The sequence below is a fragment of the Camelus dromedarius genome, chromosome 8 (assembly GCF_036321535.1).
Source record: "Camelus dromedarius isolate mCamDro1 chromosome 8, mCamDro1.pat, whole genome shotgun sequence".
Taxonomy (NCBI): Eukaryota; Metazoa; Chordata; class Mammalia; order Artiodactyla; family Camelidae; genus Camelus; species Camelus dromedarius.
In genome coordinates, this window is record NC_087443.1 from 57,596,633 (window position 1) to 57,616,560 (window position 19,928).

Below are 19,928 nucleotides of genomic sequence, written 5' to 3' on the forward strand. Positions count from 1 at the left end.
TAACCTTTAAAAATTGTGCATCTCTATATGTACACCTGAAACTTACACAATAGTGTATATCAACTATACTTCAATAAGAAATTTTTAAATGAGTGTACATCATACAACAAACACCATGAGTATAGAAAGAAAAAAAAAAACAGACTGAAAAGTAGTATTCTAAATCACTGCCAGTTGTTTCATTCAAGTGGAGGGACTATAGATTTTCTTTTCAAAATTTTTCCTCCAACATGCTTTTGTTTTAGCTGTACCTTTAATTATAGGAAATGTCAGGAGAAGTCTTCCTTTCTATCCACTCTGAATTGTTTGGGTTTTATAAGAATGTGTTAAATATGTATTACTTGTATTTTTTTAATAAGTGATTTTTCAAAAAAAATGTTAGTAATTGTGGGGAAACCATAAGAAATGCTCACGTCATCACAGGCAGATACTTATATTCACTTTCTCTCTGATGTGGTTTTTAAAAAACAGTGTAGGCTTTAGAGTGTCGGGGGCCTGAGTTTATCCCCCCTTAGGGGGATGACCATGGCTGGGTCATGTGTGAAGGAGGGAATAATGCTTTCCTTGCAAAATTATTAGGGAAATTGAATGAGAGAATATAGACAAGGCTCTGAGCACAGTGCTCTGCATTTAGGAGACACAGAGTAGTGATGGCTGTTAGTACCAGTAGCTGTACTTTATAGTTTTCGGCTGCTTGCAGGCAGTAGCTGTGAGTTTACAGGGTGACCATCTGAGGAGGGAGATAGAAACCCTGAGCCATTCCCTCAGCCTCAGCCACCTCCTACCCCTGTGCTGCAGCCACCCTGGCCCTTCCCCACTCTGCACCCACTGGACAGTTTCTACTCCTTTCTCTGCCTTTGCAATGCTTTTCCTCTGCTTAGATCCGCACTTTTGCGATGGTGTATAATGAACTGACTGTAGGAGCCAAAGTTTATTTTCAAAAGGAAGTTTTATTCTCCATATACTTAGCCGGCATATATTTAAGGGTGGTTTTATGTTTTCAACATTTAGGTTGGAACATAAAGTGGGCTTTGTTTGCTTTAATCATTCTGTTATAGCTCCCTTGACCCCAGTTTTTATGCAAGTCCCATTTTACAACCCTGCTCCAAGCTGCACAAGTCCATTTGAAGGGTCATTGGGATTAGGAGAGAGACAGAGGGAAGAAGACAAGAATGGCTTGGAGACCACCTAGGACAAACCAAATTAATGCCAAAAATGATTTTGGAGGCTGCTAAACGACACCACTAATTTCCCCAACATCCTGCTTAATAAAACTTTCACACTCAGCCAAATTTTCCAAGTTTCTCAAGGACTACTTAAGTGGGAACCCATTCAAAACCTTATTAAAGTCCAGGGAGATGATGTTTATTGGCTCTGCCTGGTCTGCTAAGCTCGCCAGTCTGTGGACGCCTCACGCCGCCTTGCTGGTGTTCCCAGCACCCGGGGCACTGATGCTCTGGGAGGGAGAAAGAGCCTCCTTCCTTCCCCGACCTGGATTCTGTTCTTGAACCCAGGATGTGGTTGTCTGGAACTTGAAACGCATGTGTGTGACTCTTGGACCACAGATTCTGATTCTCCAGGAAGAGGGACGCCAAGTGGGGTGGTCATAAGAGAGAACAAAGCTAGGCTGGGACCGTGTTCTTTTTCACTCGGGGCTGCCTCTGGCCCCCCTGTACCCTGGTGCTTGCTCATAGGTCATCCGGTTTCATTTTTTTAGTCCAAGTGATGCTGTGACGTGAGCTGACTTAGAACAAAAGCAGGGGCCCTAACTTAGGTGCTGCTGTAGTCCCAGCACCAGTCACTGGATGGTCAGTGATGGTTTTATGAATAAAGGAAGGCATGCGTGAACAAATGGTTAAAACTATTTTTCATTCACTCCCATGTCTTAGCCTCCTTGGCAGATGAAAAATTATGGCTACTCTTTGCTATGTGTCAAACCATCTCTCTTCATTGCTGATTTTAAAAAGAATTAGGATTTTAAAAGAAAAAAACCCTAGAATGTTATGTAAACACACACAAGAAATCTGAATTCTATAACCACGTGGAGCAGAGCTGCCCAGTGAACTGGAACCTCTCTGATAAACTGCATGTGGTGAGGGAAAAGTCTGTGTTGTCAAAATAAAGAGAAAAGAAGGAAGGGAGGGAGGGAAAAAAGAAGGGGAAAGAAACAGAGAGAGATTGAGAAAGAAATTTGAGGTCTAGTCCTATGGCCCCGACTGGAATACTCACGGCTTTATAACCATGAGCCTCAGTTTTCACACTTGGAAAATGAGAGGTTGGACTGGATCAGTTCTCAGACTTGGTGAGGACATCAGCATCACTTGTGGGTGGAGGTGGGCGCTGTTAAACATGCAGATCCTGAGCCCCACCCCCAAAGGCTTTGACTGGGGCCCTGGGAACCTGCATGTTTAATACACCCAGCTGCGGTTATTTCAAAACCCAATAGCCTCTGAGAGGTTGTGGCTCTCCCCACTCAAGGTGGACTCTGGAACTGGGAGGTGTACCAGTATTCCTCACCCCTTCGGGCAACAGCCAACCACTTTGGGGCATGCTTTAGCTCTGGTTAGATGGGAATGACTCATGAGTAAGTGTTGGAGGCAAAGGGAATGGTACATTAGCATCTTAGAAGCCAGTGGACTCTCTCAAGGTGGCTTTTGCCTTGGTTGTTGGGATTTGTTGAATGGGATCAGGATTAATGCAGATGTACTGTCTCCCTGACGGGAGCACCTTACATTTCATGATCTGATTACATTTTGTCTCCCCCTGGATGTGGCATCTGTAGGCAGGGCTGCCTCTCACCTCTCAGGGGCCCCATCGGGCATTGGTGAGTCACATAGTCATTGGAATCCTGGTTCGATCATGTACTTGCTGTGTGAGTTCAGGTACGTTTCTCACCTTTCTGAGCCTCAGTTTCCTCGCCTGTGCAATGGGGGCATTTGTATAGCTAACCCACAGGGCTGTTGGAGAATGAACAGGGCCCAGCATATAGTGGGTGCTAAATTATAAATTGCTCATTGTCAATGCCTGGCATATGCTAAGTGCTCAATACATTTTGTGGAATGAAAGCTCTGGAGTAAGAAAATGTCACATAAATAATTTCATATTAAGAGCTGTGCGTTGCCCCCAGGAGGGACACAGCCATCATCTTGGAACACCTGTGAGACAGGCAAGCGAGCAAAGTCCTGAATCTAACTCCTTGCTCCCGAGCCTGTTTTAATGCCTTGCTCTCAGATGGAAAACATGTCAAGCTATTAACTTGATAAGAATAGATATAGCACCTGATCTTGGCCTGAAGCTTGGCGCATTTGCTTCCCGTCCTAGGCACTGGCTGTCTTCTAGCTCCTGCAAATGGGGTCTCCCCCATCCCTCTAGAGCCATGTATGGGCCCTGTGCTCCCCTCACCGCCCCCCCTGGCGCTTTGTTGTAACCATCTCTGCGATTTGTGGGAAGCAGCCTTAGAATCAGGTGAGCCAGGTAGAAGATAAAACAGAGATCTCAGGATTTAGCCAGATGCAAAACATACCTTAAGTTCACATGTCCCAAAGGTGAGACCAGCAAGAACTGCTTTGGTTCACAATTACCCATGTAATTGTACAGATTAGAAAAGTTGAAACAAGCAGCTCACAGTCCTGGAAGAGAGAGGATTTGAGGAGAAGAGAGTAGAACAAGTGGAGGACCTTGGTGCTTGCATGGCTGCAATTGGCCGGTGGCTGGAGGCGGGTGGGGAGAGGGAGTGGGTTCCAAGGGGCTGGCAGGAGCATCTGCTGGACAAGGCCTAGGAAAGTGCCGCCCCAGGGATCTCTTCCTCCTTGCTTTCTGTAATTCCAAGCAACCGTCAGCATTTTATTTGCTTTCCTTAGACCTGACTCTGGCATGAAGAAGTAATGGTGACCTTGAGACCCTGCCCTCACTCTGTCTGCCTTTATCTTGTGCAGACTGATGTAATGCAGATCGAATGTGTCATCCACCTTCTGGCAACCCAGGCCCTCTCTGAGCCGGGTGTGGGGGAAACAGAGAGTGTTTACTGTCTTCTAAACTATGGGAGGTGATGGGGAGGGCTGGTCCTCTTGTCCTCACCTCTACTTTTGCTCCTTGAGCATCTTGTCCAGGCAGCCCAGACTCAGCTGAGTGACCCTGAACGAGTTAAACTACTAATAAATCAATGCCAGGAGGTTGATGTGTTTAGCTGAAGTGAGCAGCAGACCTAGGCCAAAGTGGTGTTTTACTCCCGAGGGCTCTGTTAACACTGCCTCCATGAAATCGGAGTGAAAGTTAGGTGTCAGGATCCAATGAGCTGGCTAACGGTCCTTGGCTATGTGGCTGTGAGCAAGTGTCTTAACCTTTCTCAGCATTCCTTTTCTCATCTATAAAATGGGGATAATAATTCCTGCCACACCTAATGCACAGTATTCTTACGAGACTTACATCTGGGCAAATCTATAACACATGGTATCAAATGGTAGAAAGTACATGGCTTCTCCCATATTTCCCTCAGTGGTTGTGAGGTTTCCCGGAGTGGTTAATGCAATAATGAGCACATAATAGACACTCAATAAATCATTATAAATAATTCTCATTGTTACTTGAAAGAATGCTGTATGTGCCGCTGTGATCTTAGACAACAGAGCCATGTAAATTCTTATTTTCATCTTTTATTGATCTGCTGGCAGGTAGGGTTAACAGGCAGTCACACACGGCCATCTGTCCCAGGCCAGTATCTCCCATTCAGTAATACCCCTGCCGTCCTCCTTGCATTGGGTGACTCCCCAATTCAGACCAACACAGTCTCTTCCTCAAACATCATTTTCATCAAATTGTCCCTCTTGAAGCACAATATCTTTTATGGGCATGTGACTTCAGCACCGCCTGTCTGGTCTTTGAAGCAACCTCCTTCTCTGCCCTAAGTATCAGCCATCTCTTCTCCATACCGCCGCTTATTCCTTGAGCCATCACTGCTGGATGGAACACCTTTGTCTCTTCTTTTTTCAGACTCAACCCTTCCTCAAAGTCCATATCAGCTCCTTCCTTGAAGGAAACTCCCTCTGACTTCCCCACCCTACAGATCACTCAGCTTGTATGGGCTCAGGTTGTATGGCTCAGCTCTAATTTTGCTTTTGCCTAAACGTGACTTTCCAAACATTCTTTGAGCCATGTAGCAAGGGTCAGCTTCTCTGTTTCTTTTGGATTCCTAGCCAGCACTTAGTGGGATGTGCCGCACAGTAGAGGCACTCCGGGGAGGCTGTCCTTGACCATGAGGCCTTCACATCATCATCTACCTCCTTAGGCTCCTCTTTAGCAGCAGAAGCTCCCTGAGGAGTGGTGCTGTCCTTCAGTGAAGCATCCTGTGTCAGGTGCCAGGGTCAGTCCCTACCTCCCACCACACCCAGGGAAAGCTTTCAGCTGGTGCCTGCGAGGAGCAAACCCTGCATGATTCACAGCTTCCCTCACATATAATAACTCTTGTTCTTCAATTTGGCAGAGACCATGCAGCCAAAAAAAAACCCATTCAAGGGATACATCAGAGCCTTGGGTCAGTGTCTCTGCAGGAAATTGAGATTTTTCTCCTAGTTTCTCTCTCTGTGTATACCTGTAGACAAATGCCCCGGCTGTCTCCCCTGCACACCCATCTCCAACTGTGGTTTGGTTCTAGGAGGTTTGGTTCTCCCTGGGAGGTCCGGAATCTAAGACATCTGACCTGATGTTATGTTGTCATTGGTGGGCAGGTGCCCTTAGGAAGAAACAGCAATGCTGAGCTTGCTTCAACATGCAGATCTGCTCCCAAGTCTCTCTTCTCTCCTTTGGGTCTGTTCACGCGGCATTTGCATATGTGCTTGGCACTGGGGACATACGATAGGTAAGATCCTGTCTGCCATAGAGTCTCACAATCTAGTGGAACTTCCTTCCCTACTGCGAGGAGGCCTGTTAAAGGGCCCTTGGATTTCTGCTCTTCTCTCTTGCTCCCCTAAATGTTTGGGGTTAAAGATCACCTTGGGAATATTTTGAATTCTGTGGATTCTGTCCCCAGAAAAAATGCACATGTGTCCAATAATTTGCATAAAACCCCAGGGGCTTTACAGACCCCATGAAGCCCATCCACAGACCCCACAGACCCTAGGTAAGGAACACTTCTGCTCTTAAAAAAAATCAACAAGGATGAGGAGAGGAGAAACAAGCTAAAAGCAGAAAACAAAACAGAATACAAATAGAAAAGAATGAACCTAACTCTCTTTCAAATAAATAATATTACCACACTGAAAGGAGAGTAAACAAACAAACAAACAAAAACTAACAAACATTGAATTATTTTCTCTGGCCAAATTGTGACTGTGCAGGAACTGACCTCTTAATGGTGGCAGGGTACTGGATCCTCACGGTGCCACATACCCTACCTGGCTTTCCTGAGAGGCCCTGGGCCTGGGGATACTTGCAGAAGCCCACAGTTCTCATGGGTATGGTGAGCGCCATGGAAGTGAGGCTTGGTTCCCCTCCCAGGTATCTAGTCTCTGGCACTCCAGACTGTTGACCCCATCACACTGTTTGGCCTCTGTCTCCTCTAGTGATTGGGCCAAGAGACCTGCAGAATCTAACGCCCTGTCCAGATTCCTAATGAACTGTCCTCCAGTAGCTAGAGCACAGTTGGAGGCTGGAAAGTCACTTTGTATTCTTTTCTCATCATCTGTGAACAGCATTAGAGCCGAGGGGAGTCTTTAGTACCACCATTCTTTCAGAAATTAACCCCATCCTATTCTTGAAAAATGTGCCTCATTGCACAGTGTCTATCATGGTCCGGGTGCTGTGCAGGCAGGAGCTCTGGAAAGCCGCCTGCAGGGCTGGGGTCTGAGGAGGCCTCCCTTTGTTCTCGCACTCCGTCCACGCTGGGAGTCAGCTCTTCTATACGTTTACAAGCAAACCGTCTGCAGTGACCTCTACTCTGATTCCATCATGCTCTTTTTACTCTATGGGCAATTCAAACTCCAGTGACCACTGTTTGGCACTATTAACATCTCTCTTTTCCATCGCTAAGTCGCAGGGGCAGCAGAGCTTACTTAAGCCTTAGAACAGGAGACCCTGCTGTTTTCTTGACAGTTTGTTTCAAGTGCATTCAGACACGATTCTCCATAGATGCTTGAAGGGCTGTCAGGTGGAAGGAGAACAAGATTTACTCTGTAACTGAATCCTGCTGCTTCTACAGCCTAACCTCCCTCCAGTCAGCACTTTTCTCCGTCTCCCTCGCCACAGTCCTTGCACGGACCTCCTCACCAGTCGGCTGCCTGTCCAGTCTTGCTCCTCTAATCCTTTCTCCGAGAGCCTGTGATCTGTTTCAGTTGTAAATCTCATCACACCACACCTCTGCTGAAAACCCTGTAATGCTTCTGCACTGCCTTCAGGATAAACTCTAAACTCCTTAGCATTGCTTTTAAGACCCAGCCCCCGCTTAGCTCTCCAGCTGTGTGCCTGGCCCAGACAGTGTCAGCCCCACCAAACCCCTTGCATACTGAACCCCAAACACTCCTCATTCTCTTGCCTCCAGATCTTCACTGAGAACATTTCCACTCCCCGCTTCATGTGGTTAGCTCACCTGCCTTCTAGGTGTGACCTCAGGTGTCACTTCCTCCAAAAACCATCATCCAAGTCCAGGCTGGGCATTCTTCTCCCCTCCAAACGAGTATCTAGGTTTACCCTACACATTTCTTGTCATTATCTTGCAATTGCCTGTTTACATGTACCTTCCTCTCCAGGCAAGCTCCTTGAGGCCTGGGATGGTTTATTTACCATGTCCCCAGCACCAGTACCTGACAGAGGCACTCAGTAGTTACTGAATGAGTGAATGAATGGCAGAGGACATAAGGATGTGAGAAGTTTCAGGGGGGTGATTTCCACTCTGTGTACTAAAGAACTTGCTCGTAACTGGTGATAGTGCCAAAAGGGAGCAGCCTGACACACAGAGCACAGGGAAAGCCCAATCCCTGAATGTCTGCAAACACAGCCTAAGTGGCTGCCGGGCAGGGAGCTCCCTCAGGAGACAGTGGGTGGAGGGCATGGCCTCCGCTTGTTTCCTGTCTGCAGGAAAGCACAATTAGGTTCACTCCCCGGGACAAAAGATCTGGATTGGAGTCCCACTTCTGCGCTTACTGTGAGACTTTGAGCAAGTCACAGCCTCTCTGAGCTTCCCTTACTTTGAAATTGAGGTGATACCTGCACTGCCAACTTAAGATTTTGTGAGGACAAACTGAGATCCCATGTGTTAAAGTACTTTGTAAAAGCCTTAAAATCCAGTGAAAGGTATTGTTATTTACCACGTAATATTCAGTACTTGCAGCTTCCCTAATTTTAGCTTTACATCTACATTAGAAAACCAAGTACCATAAGGAAAGTTTTGTTGCGGCAGGCAGAGCTGAGAATTAGAGCAGAGAGAGCTACCTCTTCTGTGCCATGCCACTGCCCTAGAGAAAAGGCAACAGCAGGGATCAGGAGCACCTGTTTAGCTAGGATCTGTCAAAGGCCTATTGTTCCTGCCATCAGAGAGATTCCTTATAGCCTATTACTAAAAAAGGGGGAGTCGAGCCCCAAAGTCTTAAATCACCACAAAAGCAGCAGAAACAAACACTGCAGACATACAGCAGTAAACCTTCCCCTTAGGCCCCTTGATTTATGCCCAAAGTCAAGAATAGTTGACAGCATTTTACTTCCCCTTTGGCAAGACAAACCCAACGAAATGATTTAATTTAAAGGCTTTTATTAGGAACCAGGGGAATGAGCTGCGTGTCCCTCTGTAACAGTCTAGAGCAGGTCATCAGGCCCGGGATGGAGAGTGTCAAGAGATGCTGTGGTGCGATTTGCTGTACTTGTTCAGGGCCTGGAAGGGAAGGCGGCGGCGAGGGCGGCAGGAACTGGTGTTAGCCAGAACACCAGGAGCCTGGGGAGGGCCCTCTGCCTTCCTTCCAACTCCATTCAAGGCTGGAGCATGCCAGGAGACAGAGAATGTGGCTGCATTGGGCAGGGCGCAGCAGTGCTGGCTGGACCCCCGGCTTCATTCGGCACCGCTTCACTTGCCTGCTCTCCACTCTTCTTGCCGTTTAGTAATTAGGTATTTGAAGAACTCATACACAGACCATGCGATGGCTGTGGAGGGGATCTGGTAAATTACTCTAGCCTGCACCCCTCGGAAGTAGGCGGTCACCCCGCCTACTTGATACACCGTCCTGAAGGCACTAGCCATGCCTGTGATATGTCCTGTAACGTTTGAGTTCAAAGCCAGAGATTCCTGGGTGTTGAGCAGTGTTTTGCAAACGTCCAGTGGGGTGGTGGCCGCGGCAGCTACAGCTCCGGCACAGGCTCCGGAGAGGACGTGGGAGCTGGGGTTGTACCGTCTCTGGGGGTTAAAGTGCTCCTGCAGGAATTCGTAGGTCATGAAGTGAATGGCTTGGAAGGGAACGTTCATGGTCAGCTGGGTGGTGTAGCTGCGGTAAAAGGCCCCGGCCCCTTCATTTTGCCACACTGCCCGTACACAGTCTGTCACCCGGTGGTATGGCGAGTTGTACATCTGCATCCTCTGCTTGACCACTGTGGTGCCATCAATGAGAAGGATGACAATGGTGACAGCAGTCAACGGGTGAGCAGGAGTGTCCAGATTCAGCATCGCAAGTTAGCGGATCAGCCAATGGAATGAGAGAGAAAAAAGTATGAGTGAGTTGTCCTTTAGCCTGATGAGTACAGGCTTCCCTTTTTTGAGAGGAGGGGATAGGAGAGGGTTGATAAAGGGTTAAAAAACAATGGCCCCACTTCCAGTAGGATTCCTTTAAAACTGGCCAATTAATATACAGGATGTATCTACGTTTAGACTCCTGAGGGTCTCCTTGATCTAAGTACCCACCTGTAATTATTACCATCTTGCTCTTTCATAACTCTTAGGAAATGACTCAGTGACAGTGAACATAATAATGAACACACAGCCCTAACAATCCCAATCCTCAGCAGAACACTGAACCCTTACATGAGGCTGTTATCCTCCCACAGGAAGAGAAGGGCTACCAAAAAGAAAACAGAATTCTTAGCCAAGAGGAGTGCGGCTTTAGCTCTCAAACATCTCCTACATCCTCAAGTAGATAACATGGTATGAGCTTTGAGTTTTGGCCCTTCCCATGCCATGGCCTTGCCCAGACCAGTTAAGTAATGGAACTTTAAGGAACATGGCAACTATGCTATCTTTTCATATTTGGTTGGGTACCTCATTCTCCAACTGAAAAGCCAAGATCCAAGCAGCAGTGCAGGGCCTAAGCTCTACCAATGTCCCCTTTCATTCCTGTCTCAAGCATTCTTCATTCCAACAAGAAAGGCAGTATTTTCAAATGTCAAAATCCATCTTCACCTCTTTGAAGAAAAGTGAAATAATCTGCTAAATTTTTTTAGACCAAAGCCACGACAAAGGGGACTTCCAGGAAGGCCCAGGAACAGGCCACATAGAGACATACATTTTTCAAGGGAAGCCCCAAAGATGACTTAACTCTCAATGAATATGCTTCCTGTCTAAGGGAATCCTCCCAAGCACCGACAACATGGAGGGAGCGCCCTCTAGTGGTGAGACAATATAACATGCCAGGATTTCCCACCCAACCTGACGGGGTGCTCCCTGGCTTACTTCTGCAAACCAGAAATAAAGGAAAAGCCCAGAGATGCAGATGCAGCTGCCCACAGAGAGAAAGGATGAGGAATCACTACCTTCCGCTGGATTCATGGCTGCGTCATGAAGTAATGTTGCCACACACCCGGCCGCTCCTGCAAAGAAGAAAACAACTGCCACATGTAAGGCCAGGAGAGGGCGACTGAGTCACTGAGGCCGGAGCGAGGGAAGTGGCTGTCCCACGGCAGGGGGAGGGAACGTTAAGAGCCAGTTTAAAAGATGAGAGCCCATTGCTCCTAAACTCCTGTTCAGAGAAATGAAGAGATTTGTTCTAACTTAGTAAGGCCATCCGTCTACCTTCCACAGCTACGACAGGAAGGCCAGGAAGAGGCCGAGTAAACAGCCCAGGTTTTATCAAGGGAGGTGGCTCTGAGAGTAAGTGCAGCTCGTGCTCCAGATGGGAAGCAGACACCCTGTGGCCAAGGGATGCCAGCACATCAACTGCCTCCAGTGGAGGCAGAGCACGAGGGGCAGGTCAGATCTTCACCAGAATCTCACCTTTTGTCTTGCTGCCCAAAACCTCCAAATCCTAACATCTGTCCTTCCAGACCTTTTCCTCAGGTCCTGAATGACTATATCCCTTACCCTCTCCACATTCACTTTGGTTTTCAGACAACCTGAATCTCCAGGCTGCTATCCCTTCCCTTAATTCCACACAACCTCCAACCCTCTGGTTTCCTTGTACTGAGGTCCCTTGCCCCCCCCGCCTTCACTGCTTGAGGCCTTGTTATGTCCTCAATGACAAAAACTGCCTCTGGTCAGTTGGGATCCTGAAAAGATGAGGTGCAGAGCTGAGGCTCCATTAATGTCTTCCTTAGGCAGCTGGGTCACCTCCAGTCCTGCCGAAGAGCAGGATACCACCCGACTAGCAAGAAATATACAACGGGGGCAGTTCAGTGTGTCCCCACGTTACCAGGGCAGAAGTTGATGCCAAGGAGAAGCTGAGAGGAAAGAGTCAAGCTGGTATGTAAGGGAGGATATTGTAACCTTTTGCTGAGGTGCCCCAAAGAAGGGGTGGGGTTGAAGCAGCCCGTTGTCTGAGAACATCAGGTTTGGAAGGCCCTCCCCTATAATCTGGCCTCCCCCGGCCAGAAGCTTCAGCTTCAAACCATGCTGAGACTGGCAAGCATTGACAGTAGCAAAGCCCAAAGAATAGAGAAAGTGGGGGAACCAGCACAGGAAGGCTCAATACCATTGGCAATATGGCTATTGCCCCCAGGGTGGATTACATCACTCAATGTCTTTTTTAACTTTTCATAGCAGGCAAAATAGAGGGCGTGGGCAGGCCCTGCGCCTGTTGCTGTGACGTTCAGCCCCCGCATGGGCCTCCACAGGCCCTCCGTTCTTATGATCCTCCAGAGGGCCTCCAACACATTGCGATAGCGGGCGGCTGGATCAGGTTGTAGGCTCTGCATCCGGGTCTGAAAGCACAGAAAGGAGAAGTGCAACGTCAGTGATGCCCACTTCGCACCCAACCTCAGCATGCAGGCTTTGGGCGCTGGGCAGACCATCCACGTGGAGTCGCGCCGATATGTAGAAGTGATACCTGGCATCCAGTTTTACTTCCTTCCAAAGCTATACCCAATCTTTCCAAGCCTTGGGTCTTTCTTTTTCTTGTCATCTGTGGTCATACAAATGCAACACCATTATTTTCCCTGAGAAAATCACCCCTTGGTAAGTGTTCTTGAACTCCAAAATGATTCATAGCCCCAGCAACAAGTATTAAGCCTGCATTTTAGGAGAAGTTGCTTTTGTGCCTGAATAAACTCAGGCTAAGAGTTCTTTACAAGTGGATTCTAAAGTCAGCTATTTACTGTCTACAATGTACTTCACTATTTCTGAAGACTGATCCTGGGCCTGCTTCCTGACTACATACTACACTAATGAGATGATGGCTCATCCTTAGATATGTCCCTGATGATTATCTGACTTTTTCAGACTATTTGGCATTGGCAGCTGAGCCTGTAAGTTTAAGTCTTGGCAAAAGTAGCATTCCTAACAGGTGCTGCTTTAATTTCCTGGGAAAGAAAGTTTACCCTCAAACTATGAAGGTGGAAACCAATCTAGTCTCTAAAACTGAAGGGGCTTCCAGATTTCTGATCTAAACTAACCAAATCCCCAAACTGGCATCAATGAATAAAATCAGTCTCAGTAAAACATAGCCTTTGGAATCTCTAGAGGATTCAATGATTGGAATGAAAGTATATGGTAGACACTCTGTATGATGTTCCTGGACAACGTTTTATTGAAATTTGGGAAATTAATCTTATTTGAAATACCTTCCAAATCACAGACCTTCTCTGAAGGATGTCTCCCTTAGAGCAGCGCTCTTGTCTGTTGATCCATTTCAAGGTTAAGATAGCATGAAGATGACCAGACAATGTCTAGTGCCTGGAACACAGTGGCACTTAAGATTTGTTTGGTGAACGAATGAAATAATGAATGAATCTTTGCTTTGTCTGCACCAGTTCAGAAAGTAACATGTCGGCCATCAGTGAGCCAACAACGGGTAACTACCGTCTACCCAAGTACAGTTTAAATTCCTACTTCATTCCAGTCACTGACTCAGTCTGGATTTAAAAGCTTGAACCTTCCTGTTGGCCATCTGGAATCCAAGAGTGATGCCTCTTCTCAAGAGCATGGGAGAAAAGAAACTAGCCAGATTAACAGGTCCTACTTAGCTGCAAGCAACCCACATTCCTTTACAGCTATTTTCTCCTCCTGCTACCAACAAAGAACTCGTAGCCTAAGAGGTTAATTCCTGGAAATTCAATCAGAAATACACAGTATCATTTATCACAATGTGACACACTCTCTTCTACTTCTCCAAAAAAAAAAACAACCCTCCAAAACCCACCAAAAACATAAATTTCCAATAAGAAAAGTGTTTATTCCAACAAAGGCCTGATCTCCAGAATATATAAGCAGCTCATACAACTTTATAAGAAAAAAAGAAACAACCCAATCCAAAAATGGGCAGAAGATCTAAACAAGCAATTCTCCAAGGAAGACATACAAATGATCAATAGGCACATGAAAAAATGCTCAATATCACTGATTATCAGAGAAATGCAAATCAAAACTACAATGAGGTATCACCTTACACCAGTCAGAACGGCCATCATTCAAAAGTCCACAAATGACAAATGCTGGAGAGGCTGTGGAGAAAAGGGAACCCTACACTGCTGGTGGGAATGCAGTTTGGTGCAGCCACTGTGGAAAACAGTATGGAGATTCCTCGAAAGACTAGGAATAGACTTACCATATGACCCAGTAATCCAGCTCCTGGGCATATATCCAGAAGGAATGCTACTTCAAACAGACACCTGCACCACAATGTTCATAGCAGCACTATTTATAATAGCCAAGACATGGAAACAGCCTAAATGTCCATCAACAGATGACTGGATAAAGAAGGTGTGGCATATTTATACAATGGAATACTATTCAGCCATAAAAAACACACAACATAATGCTATTTACAACAACATGGATGTCCCTGGAGAATGTCATTCTAAGTGAAGTAAGCCAGAAAGAGAAAGAAAAATACCATATGAGATTGCTCATATGTGGAATCTAAAAAACAAACAAACAAACAAACATAAATACAAAACAGAAACAGACTCATAGACATAGAATATAAACTTGTGGTTGCCAAAGGGGATGGGGGTGGGAAGGGATAGACTGGGAGTTCAAAATTTGTAGATACTGACAGGCATATGTAGAATAGATAAACAAAATTATACTGTATAGCACAGGGAAATAGATACAAGATCTTGTGGTAGCTCACAGTGAAAAAGAATGTGACAATGAATATATGTATGTTCATGTGTAACTGAAAAATTGTGCTCTACACTGGAATTTGACACAGCATTGTAAAATGACTATAACTCGATTAAAAATGTTTAAAAATAAATAAATTAATTAATTAATTAATTTAAAAAAGTGTTTATTAATCTTTCACATCACATCAGGGGCTATAATATCCATCAGAGGAGTTATTCAAGACTACAGGTCTTTGCTGGCTATGGCCACTATTAAACTGGGCCTGGTGGTTAACAATTATGTTTTGATAGGTTTGTTCAAACTAATTGCGTACTGGGAGAATGTTTAGAAATTGCACTGTTGTGCTGGAGTCAATGGCACATTTGGGTAACCAGTCTTAAAAGGTCTGGCCTCAGAGGCCTGAAACTCTTTACCCCTAAGAGAAACCTGGACTGTGGGTAAGTTACTTTGAACATTTTACACACACATCTAAATCTAACTGACAGTTCTAACTCAATGAAAATATCCCCTCATGGAGAGGACCCAGGCATAAGCCACACCAAATACAAAAACAAATATAGCTCCCCAAATTTGTGGGTCAGTAAATCTATCTTACAGAGAAAGATGAAATTTCGAAGTAAAAATTAATGAATAGTCTTCAATATAAAAAAACCATGTCCAATTTTGAAGAAAAGCCAGACTAATAGGGAGGTAAGTGGTTTAGTAAGAGCAGCCACATTTGAGTCAGAAAGCTAGATGTGTGGTCTAGGGTATGTCACTTAACCTCTCTGAGCTCCAATGTTGTCATCTGTAACATAAGGCTCAGAATGGCTAGCCCACAGGGCTGTTGTGGAGATTCAGAGTTAAGGCATGTAAAAGTCATTGTTAATTTATGAGGTCCTAGAAATATAAGGATTTTTTTTGTATTCACATATGATTCTCAGAAATACTAGTTTATATCTTAGAATTTACAGATCACGGCAGCGTTGTTTCTCATATGTCATTTTGTAAATATGCGCGGGCAACTAACTGGTCTTTAACCACTTATAAAACAGGTTTGATTTTGTATTTTTTTGTTTTCATTTTAAAGTTTCTCTGTGGCTACAATGATTTATATGTCCAGCTGTTAATCTAAAGGTCACGTTTAGGAAAGAGCACTCTTGTGAAATTCTGTGCCTTGCTTGGTTCTGGAAATCTGCTTGTGGGAGGCTGTATGGAAGGTTTGGGAGTCAGGCTGGGTTCAAACCATGACTCTGTCACTAACTATGTGACCTTGGGCAAGTTACTTAACCTGCCTCCTTTTCTTCATCTATAAAATGATGAAAATAGTGCCTACTTTATGAAGTTGTTTCAAGGATTAAGTGAATAACTGTATGTAAGGCACATCAGATAGTGCTCAACAAACATGAACAATTGCCATTTATTGAATATTTATTATTATTAGATACAAGAAAATCAAATAAGCCAATATTTCCATGTCTTAACCTTGCATTGGTGGATGTGTATAGATGATTTATTACATCTGGAGTTTGGAAAATATTTATTTCCCTTTGTTCTTTCCCTCTTTAATTTATTATATAAATAGATTATTCGCTTCACCATTACAGAGCCCAAAAGCAGCACCTTGGTAACAGGTGGGTACTTAGCCAGATGATTCTGGGAAGAGTCCTTACTGCTTTGGGCTGCAGAACCTGTCCCTTTAGATAAAGTCTGGTGCTTGCCTCTGATGCCCAGAAAAGGAAAACTGGGATTTACTTGGGCTCCTATACTTCCCTATTGTGACCATGGAAATAGCTGGCTGAGTAACTGTACCCTAGCAAGGCTATGCTGACTTCCCATCGTCCCTCCCAAGGATATTCTAAGTCAACTCGACCCTGATAAGTGGCTGTGAGTACATGGGCTTGCATGCCAAGAGGCAATGTCAGCTTTCATTTGCAAACACTGAGGTTGCCCCTTAGGCTCCAACACAGATACCTGCCTCTAGTCTTGGGGTCTGCTGGGCTGCTCTTCCTCTCCATCACCTATTTATGGTGAAAGAGGAAGGACAGGTGAACTGGGAAGCCCTTTCTGAAGGAAGAGATTTGAATTTTACTTTCATGTCTGCACAACAGTGTTTAGTGTAAACAGTGTTACTGACACTAAATCCTGATGGTCTCACCTAGTTTTTCTCTAGTTATTTGAATCCCAGAATTAATGGCAAATGAAAATGATTCTTCTAAAATAAGTTTTTGTGTTTTTGAAGACTCCTGAGCATTTCCCCCTCCAAATCAAATAATTATTTCTTTAATGTGTGCTCTGAGGCATGACTGTAATGTTGTCTTACTAATTTTTACAGAACAAAAATCCCAAAGCTTATGTAAATGAATAAGAACTGTTCTTCAAAACAGCTACCTCGGGAAGCTACAAGTGACTTATTCCAGCGATGCTGCAGTTACACAAAACATTTTTGAACTCCTCTTTCTGGGAGTGTTCCCTCAGTGGGTTTATCAGCCTCAGAAGTAAATCAGTCTCCCTGCTTTCTGAACCTACCTTATCTTTGACCCCAATCAGCATTACCTAGTTTGATCTCTCACCATAACTGCCATATTTGATTCTGAATAGCCTCAGTTACTAAAAAGTCAACTCCATCTTGTCACAGGGCAAACACTTGCCCCATTTAAGGATATGCATTCAAATATTCTAGAGGCATTTCTAACAGAGGAATTCATAAAATATTTACAGCACCAATAGCATTATGTAAATATACGAAGTAAGGAGAAGGCCTCCAAAGGTAACGGGACAACATTCAAATTGATAAACTGCAGTAATATTTCTAAGTCAGTCACATTTTACATTGTATTTTTCAAGTCATTCATAATTTTCATTATTTTCCTTGATCTAGTTTTCATTTGATACCCAGCCTGAAAGACAGCACCCCAGACCCTGCTCGCTACTCAGTCTAAGCATAGGGAGGCTACTTTGCAGTTAGATCATGTTAACTTTTGGCTAGATAGTATTAACAGCTCACAGTCATTCAACCTAGACTCTATTACATAAATATCTGAATCTTTTTTATTTGTATTTATCCATTTTCATTTCAATACTATCAGTGTTAACCATCCTCTCATGGATTTTACTGTTTATTTCTATTTCTCCCAACTCACAAGGGTATTTAAAATTCTAATATCCATTTTAGCCAAATGCATTTACCACAGATTCAATGGGTATGGCCCTTGGTAGGAGTTACCTTGCAATGTGATAGATTACTCCTACCAATTCAGTGTCATTCACAACGTTTAAAGAGCACTTTCCCCACTTCCTCATCCACATTACTAATGAAAACTTGAAATAGTATTGGACCCAGGGAGAAGCAGAAGGGATAGACTCTACATCTCCCAAATTGGTACTCTCCTCCTTCTGAATATGTAACATTTTCCTAATTTGAGAAAACATACATCTAAGTGCTGTGAGGATATTGTTTGACTATTACCTTTAACATGAGAAGGAGGAACTGGTCTCGTCGTATACTTATTTCAACAGTCCCTTTGAGATAACGTCTCAATTTATTTAGTGGTGGTTCCTTTGCTAATGCACAAGAATACGAACGGTAAAGAACAATGTGTTCCCCTCTTCACCCAGCTTTCTTCAGAAGCACACGAAGCACTTGTACCCACTCATCAGCCAGCTTGCTCATGGATGCAGTTAGTTTTACTTTCACACAAATCATGCCCTCCTGTTGATCCCACTTCATTTTCCTCACATTAACATCTACTTTCTAATATTGTCATGCTTCCCTTCTAGGCAACTTTTCCCTTTTTGTCAAGTGGCTAAAGAAATACACTATGAAGTCCATCTCTCCTTTGAGGGCTGACGTGCTCCCTGCACACACAGTCTCAATCCCAGCTCAATTATCACGTTCAGGAAATAGGTGGGGTATCAAGCTTGTTGCACAGAGAAACCGAAACTTTTTCCCAAACATGATCTTTCCCATCCTATTTCTAGTCAGGAACTCTGAATTCTGGCTGCACAATGATTTCCAATCACTCAGGGGTTAAGATTTAATAAGTAAATCCTTTATCTAACTGAGAGATTCCAGATTCTGGTTCTTGCCCCGTCACTTTTAGGGAAGACACAGCAAGCAACTTGTAAAAGCACTCGCCAGAGAACATCTTAAGCCATTAAAATTCTACTCAGGGTCTTCAGCTGGCTTCACCTTAATCAAGTTAGTAGCACTTACCTGTACCCTTCCCATCCCACCCTATTCCTGTTTAGTCCAGCTGAGTGAGATCCAGGGCTTTGGCTGACAGATTTTCTGTCCAGGGTCCCGATTCAGATCCCACTGACGGTTAGAAATGGGTCCTGATTCCTGACTAGGTTCAATTCCCGGCCGGGACCTTGCTTGCAGGGAGTATCGGTCGAATAGTGTGGTGGTGGCAGGAGCCAGAAAGGAACCCGTGTCGGTTCCGCCTCTCGGCTGGGATCCTGACTCCGGGCAGGACCCAGGGGTCGGGTCAGCCCCAGGTCGGGTCCGGAGCAGGTCCAGGTCTCACCTTGACGCAGTCGATGGGGTACATCACGCAATGCTCCAGGATCCCTGCCACGGCGCCCGCCACCATGTGCGTGGTGACAGTGGCTCCAGCCGGCAGCGCCTCGTAGTCCGGGCCGGAGTCCGGATCCTGCCGTACCGGGGGCCTGCAGGCCCCGGCCTCCCCGCCGCTGGCCCCCCGGCCCACGCCCCGCTGCAGCCACCCGTCCAGCAGCGCCGACTCCCCGGGGCTCCGCCCCGGCCCAGCCGCCGGCCCCCCCGCCACACCGCCAGCACCCCGCCCCTCCAACTCCATCCACCCAGGCCAGCTGCGGCGCCCACCCCCGCCACCGCCGCTGCCGCCGCCGCCGCCGCCCCCCAGCCCCGTCTCGTCTGCCTCAGGCGCGGCCCAGAGAGCCCGGGGCCTCCGGCTCCCGCTTGGCCCCGAGGACACGCCCCTCAATCAGCCATTGGTGCAGCAGCCAGGATAGCCCCGCCCCCTGGCCTACGTAGGAAAAATGTGTCTGTGGTATTAGTGAAGTTGCTTGTCATTCCTCCGCCCCGCGGCATTACTACCACTTAGATCCCGCCCCTTTCCCTTTGATCTTGGAAGCCTCTTGTTTATTGGCCATTTGATTGGCCGACATGTAATATCAACCCGCCCTCCGACTTTTCTGAAGGGCGGGAGTAACTTAAGGCTAAACTTTGATAGGCTCAACCACTCTTGATACTTTGACCGCGGCCATTGGCCAGCACCACGTCGGGATCCGATTGGCTACAGAAAGAGGGCAAAGCGCCCTAGGGCTACCGTCGTGGAATTTGGGCCCCTGACAGGCGCCGGTGGAACTATGGGCGCTGCAGGCGGGATCGCATAGGGGGTTGGGGGCGGTGCCAGGCCTTCAAGGTCAAACTGCTGACGGATGCCGTTAGGACCCGCGCTTGAGCGCCCGCCCCGAATCCGGAGACTCGTAGGTCGCG

General features: G+C 46.0%; 1 protein-coding gene across 1 annotated transcript; it reads right to left on the reverse strand.

Annotated features, from left to right (window-relative positions):
* Positions 1-8,720: 8,720 nt before the first annotated feature.
* Positions 8,721-19,361, reverse strand: SLC25A28 (solute carrier family 25 member 28). The gene is made up of 4 exons (XM_010974417.3): positions 18,976-19,361; positions 11,874-12,102; positions 10,720-10,776; positions 8,721-9,564 (listed from the first exon to the last, which is right to left on the reverse strand). The coding sequence occupies exons 1-4, from the start codon at positions 19,264-19,266 to the stop codon at positions 9,047-9,049; spliced, it is 1,095 nt and encodes a 364-aa protein (XP_010972719.3). The 5' UTR covers positions 19,267-19,361; the 3' UTR covers positions 8,721-9,046.
* Positions 19,362-19,928: the final 567 nt, after the last annotated feature.